Source organism: Cebus imitator, unplaced genomic scaffold, assembly GCF_001604975.1.
Source record: "Cebus imitator isolate Cc_AM_T3 unplaced genomic scaffold, Cebus_imitator-1.0 Scaffold628, whole genome shotgun sequence".
NCBI classification, from domain to species: domain Eukaryota; kingdom Metazoa; phylum Chordata; class Mammalia; order Primates; family Cebidae; genus Cebus; species Cebus imitator.
In genome coordinates, this window is record NW_016107943.1 from 234,169 (window position 1) to 244,691 (window position 10,523).

At 38.7% G+C, this 10,523-nt stretch overlaps 2 protein-coding genes across 5 annotated transcripts in view; both read right to left on the reverse strand.

Annotated features, from left to right (window-relative positions):
• Nucleotides 1-10,523, reverse strand: part of LRP2 (LDL receptor related protein 2) — a 224,340-nt gene that overhangs the window by 170,854 nt on the left and 42,963 nt on the right. For all 4 annotated transcript variants that reach the window (XM_037734498.1, XM_017517337.2, XM_037734499.1 and 1 more), the window contains exons 2-3: nt 8,243-8,350; nt 6,288-6,410 (exon numbers count right to left, since the gene is read on the reverse strand). In XM_037734498.1, coding sequence (XP_037590426.1) covers nt 6,288-6,410; nt 8,243-8,350 — 231 coding nt within the window. The remainder of the gene's footprint in view (nt 1-6,287; nt 6,411-8,242; nt 8,351-10,523) is intronic.
• On the reverse strand, nt 3,450-4,509 carry LOC108295267 (mitochondrial inner membrane protease subunit 1-like). The gene is made up of 2 exons (XM_037734501.1): nt 4,473-4,509; nt 3,450-4,192 (listed from the first exon to the last, which is right to left on the reverse strand). The coding sequence occupies exon 2, from the start codon at nt 4,093-4,095 to the stop codon at nt 3,550-3,552; it is 546 nt and encodes a 181-aa protein (XP_037590429.1). The 5' UTR covers nt 4,096-4,192; nt 4,473-4,509; the 3' UTR covers nt 3,450-3,549.

Sequence of the window (10,523 nt, forward strand, 5' to 3'; positions counted from 1 at the left end):
AAAAAAAAAAAAATGTAATATAATCCTCTAATGAAAGAAACATGTTTGCCCTCAATTTTTACAGAGCTTCCTATACTTCTATATAGTATAGAGGTTTAGGTTCAGCAAAAGTTGGTTTTCTGATAAAATTAGTTATCTGTTAAGGAATGTACCGTCAAAACTTAACATGAAAAACCTTTGCAAAAGACAAGTAAACCCGGCACACTGGCTTGTGCCTGTAATCCCAACTACTTGGGGAAACTGAGGCAAGATCACTTGAGGCCAGGAGTTTAAGACCATTCTGGGCAACCTAGTGAGATCCTTGTATCTTTAAAAAAAAAAAAAAAAAAATTAAATTTAGTCAGGCACAGTGTCTCACTTCCAAGTAGCTGTAATCCTAGCTATTTGGAAGGCTGAGGTAGGAAGATCACTTGAGCCCAAAAGAACTTCTCTTTTCTTGTAGTTAGAATGAGCTATAATCATGCCACTGCACTCCAGCCTGGGCAGCAAAGCAAGAATCCTGTCTCTTAAAAATATATATGTAAAAGTTAAGTAGACAGCGACAGTTTTCAAGGTGGTACTTGAAAATTCAAACATATAAAAATTATCATGTGTAAGATATTTTATAAAACCATAATTAACACCCTTCTCTATACTTAATTGATTATATCCTCCTTGTCATTTTCTTCCTTCTTTCTGTTTAATTAATAAAATGGTATCATATAATTCTGGAATGCAAACAAAATTTTTCCAGTCAGCCTATTTCTAACACTGAATAATTTCGTATTTTCTGTTTGTACCTTATACCCGTGGGTCCAATTTTACTTCTATTAACAAAGGCAGAATAGATAGATTTTTCTAGAAGGCACTTAAATGTCTGAATTCTGCCCATGGCAGTGACACAATTTTATGTGAAAATGGTTAAAAAGATTCATACTTCCTTATTGAATTTCCATATAACTTATTTAAGTATCTATTGCCAATTTCCACATAAAATTAAAGAATTTTCTTTTTCTTTTGAGACAAAATTCACTCTTGTTGCCCAGGCTGGAGTGCAATGGCACGATCTTGGCTCACTGCAACCTCCACCTCCTGCCTCAGCCTCTTCTGCGTCAGCCTGCTGAATAACTGGGATTACCGTCACGCGCCACCAAGCCTGGCTAATTTTGTATTTTTACTAGAGACAGGGTTTCTCCATGTTGGTCAGGCTGGTCTCGAACTCCTGACCTCAGGTTAGCCGTCCGCCACAGCCTCCCAAAGTGCTGGGATGACAGGTATGAGCCACCGCACCCAGCAAGAACTTTCTTTAATTCCTGAAAAGGCAAGTCATGAGTTGTCTCAAACAAAATATGAAAAGAAACTAGGTCAGGTATCAGTATTATTTCAATTACCTTGGCTTTCTTCTTTACATCAAGCCCAAATAATTCTATATTTTGTGCTTAGGATTTCAAAGGGCTTATAAAGGAGCAATTAAAAGCTCATTCAAATGTAGAAAGAGAACAAAGTAAAATTATGTAGTTCTCAACCAATCTAATTCTGAGATTCATCTATTCATTAATTTCACAAACACCTGTTGAGGGCCTATTATGTACCACACAGTATAGCAATATGGAAATCCGCAGATGAACAAGGCACAATCCCTACCCTCAAGAAGCTCAGTCTTCTAGGGGACACTTTAAGGAGTAATTAGAAGACAGTTATGAAAGTGGATTATAGGTACACAGGAATGATAGAAGCATCAATCAGGGAACTTAATTCATTCTGGGATGGGAACATGGATGGGGACAGTTTCATGAAAAAGTGACACCTCCCTTGGTCTTAAAGAAGCAGCAGTCAGGTAGGCCAAAAGCAAAGAAGGGCTGTCTAGCACTGAGCATTCAGCATTCACACAGCTTGCACAGAGACAAAAGGCTAAGACACAGCATGGCATGCCCACAGGAACTGAAAGCACTTCTGTGTCCAAGTGGCTACTTCAAGGCAAGAATAGCAAATGATAGACAGAAAAATAAGTACCAGCCACATTTTGAAAGCCGCTATAAACCATGTTAGGGAATTGGAACTTTCTCCTGGATTTAATGGAGAGCTACCAAAGTATCTTAGGTAGATCAGCATCAGTGTCAGAGAGAATCTAAGGATGCACAAGACTGGAGGCAGGGAGGCCAATCCAGAGGCTGCTGCTGTCACCCAGATGAGAGACGTTGGCAGTGGGAGCAGAAATGAAGAGATGGGCCAGACATGGTGGCTCACACCTGTAATCACAGCACTTTGGGAGGCCAAGGTGGGTGGATCACTTGAGGCCAGGAGTTAGAGACCAGCCTGGGCAACATGGCAAAACAACATCTCTACAAAAAAAAATACAAAATGTAACCAGATGTGGTAGCATGCGCCTGTAGTCCCAGCTACTCCAGACGGTGAGAAGTAGAAGGATCATTTGAGCCCAGGAGGTCAAGGCTACAGTGAGCCATGATTGTGCCACTGCACTCCAACTTGAGCAACAGAGCAAGACCAAAACCCAGAAAAAAAAAAAAAAAAAAAAAAAATTGTCCTTACTAAAAAAATAAAAGAGAGAGAAATGAAGAGATGAACTTCAGAAATATTTATGAGGCAAATTAGGCAGAGGTTGGTGATTAAATGTGGGCAGTGAAAAAGAGGAAGGAATCAAGAATAACTTCCAAGTTTCTAGCCTGGGTGCCTAGGGGATTGTGATAGCCCTTTCATGTTAATTGATTGTATTTTTCCCATCACTTACAGCAATCTTTCTTTTTCATCTAATAAAATACTTTCGTTATGAAATACGTTTCACAAATTTAAAAAATAAAAGAGCATCCATCTGCTTATTTCCAATAGTTTGAGACTGATTTTGTGTTTTCTGCCAGTGCCTTATAGTGGGTTAAATGCTACTTCTACTAATAAAGATAAAATATGTAGACCAGCAAATATAGAAGAAAAAGCCAGTTCAGGAGGGAAGTTAATTATTTGCAGTTAGGACACCTTGAGTTCGAGGCACCTTACAGAGGTCCAAAGGTAGTTGAGTATACAAGACTGAAGTGTGGGCTAAAAATCTGGGTTCTAAACACAGAATTCAGTCTCATCAGGCCACAGAGAGTCACCAAAATCATGAGAATGTGAGACTATCCTAGAGCATCTAGAATAAGACACTCAAGCCCTTGAGATACTCAAGGGCTGAGCAGAAGAGGAAAATAAAATGGAATGACCAAAGCAGCTCAGAAGAGAACCAGGACTGCTGGCAGTCGTGGTAGCCAAGGGAATAGTGTCAAGAAGGGAGAATGGTCTCCAGAGTCAAGTGCAGTAGAAAAGTCCATCCAGTGTGACGAGGAAGGAAAAGTGCCCATTGCAAATCACCAGAGTCCTCTGGTGACTTTACTGAGCACAGAGGTGGCATATTTTGTCTTTGGGTAAAAGATATCTAATGGAGAATTTTTATATCATTAAAAATGGGAGAATTTTTTTTTTTTTTGGAATAGCAAATAGTTTACTGGTAAGTACATGGTTTCAACAGGAGTAATAAATTCACATGAACAGGAGACAAGTCAAAAGAATAAATACTTACTAATCATCAGAAAATCTGTGGCTATTAGGGCTGGCACATAAAAATCCAAAATCCCTCAGAGGCCAAATCTTAAAGAAGATTCGTCCTCTTATTAGTCCATATGGAATAGGTCCATAGTACCTGGAATCTGTAGAATTCTGTAGATTATCACCTTCTAACCAAACATGACCCATTGGCACATAACAATGGCTTTTAAAGAAATTTGATGGACTAGTGGTGAGGATTTTGTCTCCTTCCAAACCAATTACTCTTTTACAAATATTTGATTTTGGATCACTTGGGCTTTTTGCAATCACAATGCCACCTCTTTGGATACCATAAAAATGTCGACTAAGGTTTTCTCCAAAGACAATATCTGAATTTTGAATTGTAGGCTCCATTGATGGTCCAGAACACATGACAACACCACCAACATATTCAAAAGCACAATGAGCTATACAGCCATACTGAATAGTATAGCCAACAAGTCGAAACGTTTTCCCCAGAATACCACGAAGCAGAGTTCTATGTAGACTCTGCCACCATTGGCCGTAAATCTGTTCCATAATTCATTCAATTTTTAGAGAAGTCACAGGGCTTCCAGGAAAAAAAAAATGAAGCATGTCTCAAAGTGTACGTGGGTGATCCGTGATTTCAGGAATCCTCTGGCCCCAAAGAACCCTGAAGACCCTCAACCAGGACACAGGTGGGCCTTTCTCATGACTATGGATTATGAAATCCATAGTCATTTAAAACAGTATGCAATATTGTTTTAAAATGTCTGCTATAGGCTGAGCACCATGGCTCACCCTTTTAATCCCAGCACTTTGGGAGGCCGAGGTGGGTGGATCACAAGGTCAGAAGCTCAAGACCAGCCTGTCCAATATGGTGAAACCCCATCTTACTAAAAATACAAAAATTAGCTGGGCATGGTGGTGGGCACCTGTAGTCCCAGCTACTCTGGAGGCTGAGGCAGGAGAATCGCTTGAACCCAGGAGGCAGAGGTTGCAGTGAGCCAAGATTGCACCACGGCACTCCAACCTGGGCAACAGAGCAAGACTCTGTCTCAAAAAAAAAAAAAAAAAAAAAAAAAAAACAAAACTTCTTCAAAAAAAAAAAAAAAAAAAAATGACCACTATAAACTTATCTCCAGTCTTTTCCCAAGCAGTTTCCCTTAGTAGTTCCTTTGCACTCTATAAAGTATTAGTATTTGCAAAGAGTCACCCACCACACAGTGAATCATAAAATAAAACTCAGCTTTCTTCCCACTCTGTGAGAAGAGTAAGGGGAAATAGACCCAAAACTATATAGCCAAACCCATCATTTATGCATTTAGTATCTATTTATTAAGAACCTCCTCTCTGCCTGAGAGAATGTCAGAACTTCAGGATGCAAAACTTAAGATTTAAGCAGCATTTATGCAATCAAGATAGGCCAATAGGATAAATATGGCAAAGCAGAAAAGTAAGGAAAAATTGGATAATGTTACTGAGCTGGGAATTAACCAACCCTGGAACAATCTACAATTAGGCTTCTTATTATGTGAGATAATAAATCCCCTTTTGTTTAACTTTCTTGAGTTGTATTTTTCTTTCCTTGCAGCCAAGAACATACACAGTGATATGAGAATGATTTTAAATTATACAAATGTCCTTAATAGAGAAAGGGATGGAATGACACACATGATAGACCAATTGCTCACAGGTTGACATCTTATATTTATCCAACATTACTCTTTTATCTGAAATTATTTTCAAGCCAGGCATGGTGGGTCATACCTGTAATCCCAACATTTTGGGAGGCCAAAGCAGGAGGATCACTTTAGCCTGGGATTCCAGACCAGCCTGGACAATGTAACAAGATCGTATCTCTACCAAAAAATTTAAAAATTAGCTGGGCATGTTGGTGCACACCTATAGTCCCAGCTACTCAGAAGGCTGAAGTGGGAGGTTTAGGTGTTTGAGGCTGCAGTGAGCTGTGATCGCACCACTGCACTCCAGCCTGGGTGAGAGAGTGAGACCCTGACTCTAAAAATAATAATAAAATAAAAATATCCAAGATCAAGGTGCTGGCAAAAAAATAATAATAATAAAATAAAAATAAATAAAATTATTTCTAAGTCTGTTAAAACATTCTTTCTAGTTTGATCCCAAAGAAATGAGAATTTAGAGGGTTTTTTCCAGGTTACTGAGCCAAAGCCCCTCAATGCCCAGGGATGCTGCAGTTGCCAATATCCGCTTCATTACTACCATTTTCTTTCTTTTCCTGACTCATCCTATGGTGGCTGTGGCAGCAGTCACTGAAGTAACCACCAAGAATCCCTCCAACAGACCTACCTACTTCCACTCAGTCATAAAGAAGAGAGTTTCATTGGGGCAGAAGGGGTGAAAGGTTTGAATACAAAGTATGCCACAAGAGCCAAAAGATTCATCCAGCTGCCAACCACACACATGAAGACACACAGCTATACACACCAACAAATATTTGGTTTCTTTCTTGAGCATAACATAATCAAAATTATAAAGACTGGAAACCTATTTCATTTCCAAATTTCTGGGGTATATTCATAATTCTTCAGCATAACCATACTTTCAATATCATCCAACCCCTGAATGAGATTGCTGGCATAGGTTCCTTTGTGACTTAAGACCCCACTCCACATTTATAAAGAATCATCTCATTGTGTGTAACCTCTTTGCAGCAGGTTGGGTTGTAGGAGTCCACAAAACCAGAGGAGGATTCCTCTCCAAACACTTACAGCAGTGCTGAAGTTCATCTGAGCCATCATCACAGTCTTGATCTTGGTCACACACCCAGGAGTTCGGGATGCATTGCCCATCACTCTGGCACTTGAAATAGCCCTGCTGGCAGGTCACAGGAGCTAAAAGAAACCAACAGAGGACTCATTATGGCAAGCATCCTCCCCATTATAGTAGCAAGCCATGCTTGTTCCACAAGAATAGATCATGTCAACTCCTGCTCAATTTATTTGAAGGCAAACAGTAAACAACCCTTATACTAGAGTCTGTGGACCCCAATCAGAGTTAACTGTCAAATAAGCTCAGCAACAAACTCATGAACCAAAACAACATAAAAACACAGAGAATAAAAAAAAATAGCACATATACACACAAATTATGACAAAGGTGTTAGGTTAAAAGCTTAACTCGAGTAAAAATAAACCATGAGTTATTGTTAAACTATTTGTTTTGTAATAGCTAATAGTAAAGTATAATGATGAACTGGAAAATCCATGAGATTTGGAAAAGAAAACCCAGAATCAAATCATTATTGCTTCCAAGATTCACTTGCTTTTGGATCTTTGGCAGGTTCTCTGAACCTCAAGGTATGCATCATGAAATGGGAACTATACTCATTTCACAGTTTGTTGTGAAAAATAAGTTAAATAATGTATGCAAAAGCACCATGTAATGTTAGTTGCTATCACTGTTTTCATTGGTATTGTTGTTATTATTTTTACAGGTCAATAAAATACAATACAGGTAAAAATCTCTGAAGAGTGTTGGCATAGCTGTTCATTTATTCCTTTACCCCAGACACACTGCTGCTCTTGCCTTTCTGTTTTTATTGTTTAATCAAAATGAACTCAGTAAGCCCAGAGGAGGCAAATAGATAGCACATGATTGTGTCTCTACAAATACAGCTTACTGCCTTGTTCTTAATCCACAAACTAGCAGCATCCACATCAGCAGAAAGTTTCTAGAAAGGCAGAAGCTCAGGTCCTACCTCAAAATACGGAATCCAAATTTGCACTTTAATGAACTCCCGGGTGATCCATTTGTGCATGAGCTTTTGAGGAGCACTGTACAGGACCCAGTCATTACCCATTTTCAAATGCATTGTCATCTAAATGACACACCGAAGTTTGACTGCTGTCGTGTGTCACAAGATGACCAACAATTCAAAACACAAATTTTGCGCCTGCTTTCCTGATTTGTGAACGATAACCTTTGTTAGTTCACCTGCAGGAATAAGGAAACTGCAGATGTATGACCATCACCTGTGGGAAGTCCGGAAGAGCAATGGGATCTGTGCATGGACTTACCAACCGTAAGAACTTTAATAAATGACTTAACTTCTCCACGTCTCAATTTCCTAATCTGAAATCTACCTCAGAAGATTAGTAAGAAAACTACATGACAAAATGTATGTGAAAGTCATTTTATAATCAGTTAGATCTGAGGTTTAATACATTATCCTATTTTTTAACTAGAATTTTTTAATAACATAAATCACAGTAACCAATTCTGTGATTTCTTTATGGTGATTCACGTAAGTTACTCTATACCCTTGACATAAAAATGGACTCCTCCTTGACTTACAAATCATAGTAATTCAGATAACATTATTTTCTGTTTGTTCTTGTGGGTGCACAAAATTCACTAAGCAAATATCAGAAATAATCACATATAGGCTTCACAAAACTGTAACCAAATATCTTTCCATATCAAAGTTGTGGTCAAGGGATAAAGGTAAGATATAAACTGATGTGAATTGAACCCCTACCTCAGAAAGGAGTGAAATAATTGCTAACACCATCAGTTCTCTATTCAACCACACAGATCTCAAAAGACTTGGGCCCAGCCTTGCCTCTGTCACTAAAAGGCATAGCTCTTCTCTGTTACAGCTGAAATCACCATGAAGCACTTACATTACTCAAAATAGAGCTTAGCCTGGCCCCTCCTCACTTACCACAACCAATTTCATCTGAGTCATCCAAACAGTCTTTGGTCCCATCACACCTCCAGGCTTTAGGGATGCAATGCCCATTTCTACAGCGAAAATGCTCACTGTCACATTCTGCAATAACAGACAGAAATTTTAAAAACTTATGCCATGCAGATACTTAACTGCAGAAATATACATTTTTGATAAAAATGAAGTTATTCAACTAATTAAATAATCAAAGAAATGCAAATTATAAAATTAGGAAAACATTCTCCCAATGATAATATAAAAATATTTATTTGAACATCCAAAGGAAGATAGTTATTTTCATACACATTTGATTAGCGCGTACCTTGATGTAACTCATTGGGAAAGCAGTTTGACAACATGTATCTTGCTTTTTAAAAATATTTGATCTTTAATTTAGTACTTTTACTTCTAAGGGGTTTTTTTCCTAAGGAACTAATCAAAGAAGTAGACAAAGATTTATGTATAAAGATTTTTCATCACATTATTTATAACAAAGGAAATTGCAAACCTCTTAAATGTCTAGTAATAAACAGATTAAATTTTTTCACATCTATATATTGACGGATTAGTAACTTATAAAATGGTTATGGAGAATTTCTAAGTACTTAGAGAAATAATTTAATGTCAAGAGAGATCCAAGATGACTGATTACTAGCAGCTCAGGATTGTAGCTCCCAGTGAAAGCGCGGAGAACGATAGGACGCCACTCTTTGAGATGAATTTTTGTTGCTCACAGACCAGGAGATTCCCAGCAGAGGAGCCCCATGGGTTGCCAGCGCGGCTCTTGTGGCCCGCGCCGTGGTTTTGCCGGCGCCCCGGCTTGGCGGTCCTTGGTGCAGAATAAATGGGACTGGGTCCCCTTTTGGTCGATGTTTGGAGCTCTGGGAAGGCAGGGTCGCCTATTCAGCTGATTGAAAAAGGGACTCAAGAAGGAAGCCAGACCGGAGATTCCCTGGCAGAAGAGCACCACGAATCTTAACGCCGCTGTTTTGGCCAGTGCAGTGGGTTGCTCAGATTCCGGCACTGGGAATCAACAAGTTGGACGTCCACTCAGAGACCTAATTTGAAAGTCGGTAATTACAAAGACGACAGGTGGATAAATTTACAATGATGGGAAGAAACCAGTGTAAAAAGGCTGAGAATAACCAAAATCAGAATGCCTCTCCCTCTACAGGGGATCACAGTTCCTCATCAACAAGGGAACAAGGCCTGATGGAGAACTAGTGCGTTCCATTAACAGATTTAGGCTTCAGAATGTGGATAATAAGAAACTTCTGTGAGTTAAAAGAACATGTTCTAGCCCAATGTAAAGAAACTAAGAACCTTGAAAAAAGGTTTGACGAAATCCTAACAAGTATAGTCAATCTAGAGAGGAATATAAGTGAATTAATGGAACTGAAGAATACGAGAACTCCGCGAAGTATGCACAGGTTTCAACAGTTGAATTCATCAAGCAGAAGGTATCAGAGGTCGAAGACCAACTTAATGAAATGAAACGAGAAGACAAGATTAAAGAAAGAGTAAAAAGGAATGAACAAAGTCTCCAAGAAATATGGGACTATGTGAAAAGACCTAATTTACAACTGATAGGTGTACCTGAATGTCATGAAGAGAATGAATCCAAGCTGGAAAATATTCTTCAGGATATTATTCAGGAAAACTTTCCTAACCTAGTAAGGCAGGAAAATACTCAACTTCAGGTAATACAGAGAACACCACAAAGATATTCCTCAAGTAGAGCAACCCCAAGACACATAATCATTAGATTCACCAGGGCTGAAATAAAGGAGAAAATTCTAAGGGCAGCTAGAGAGAAAGGTCAGGTTACCCATAAAGGGAAGCCTATCAGACTCACAGCAGATGTCTCATCTGAAACCCTACAAACTATAAAAGAGTGGGGCCAATATTCAATATCCTCAAAGAAAAGAATTTTCAACCCAGTATCTCATATCCAGCCAAATTAAGCTTCATAAATGAAGGAAAAATAAAATTTTTCACAAACAAGCAAGCACTCAGATTTCATCACCACCAGGCCTGCTTTACAAGAGCTTCTGAAAGAAGCACTATACACAGAAAGGAACAACCAGTATCAGTGATCCCAAAAACTTACCAAAAGGTAAAGAGTATCTCCATAATGAAGAATCTATATCAACTAATGGGCAAAATAGCCAGCTAGCATTAAACGACAATATTAAACTCACAAATATCAATATTAATCCTAAATTTAAATGGATTACATGCCCCAATCAAAGACACAGACAGGCAAATTGAATAA

Excerpts from the sequence above, each read along its gene's own strand:
- LOC108295267 (XM_037734501.1), bottom strand. The coding sequence starts at position 4,095 with ATGGAACAGATTTACGGCCAATGGTGGCAGAGTCTACATAGAACTCTG.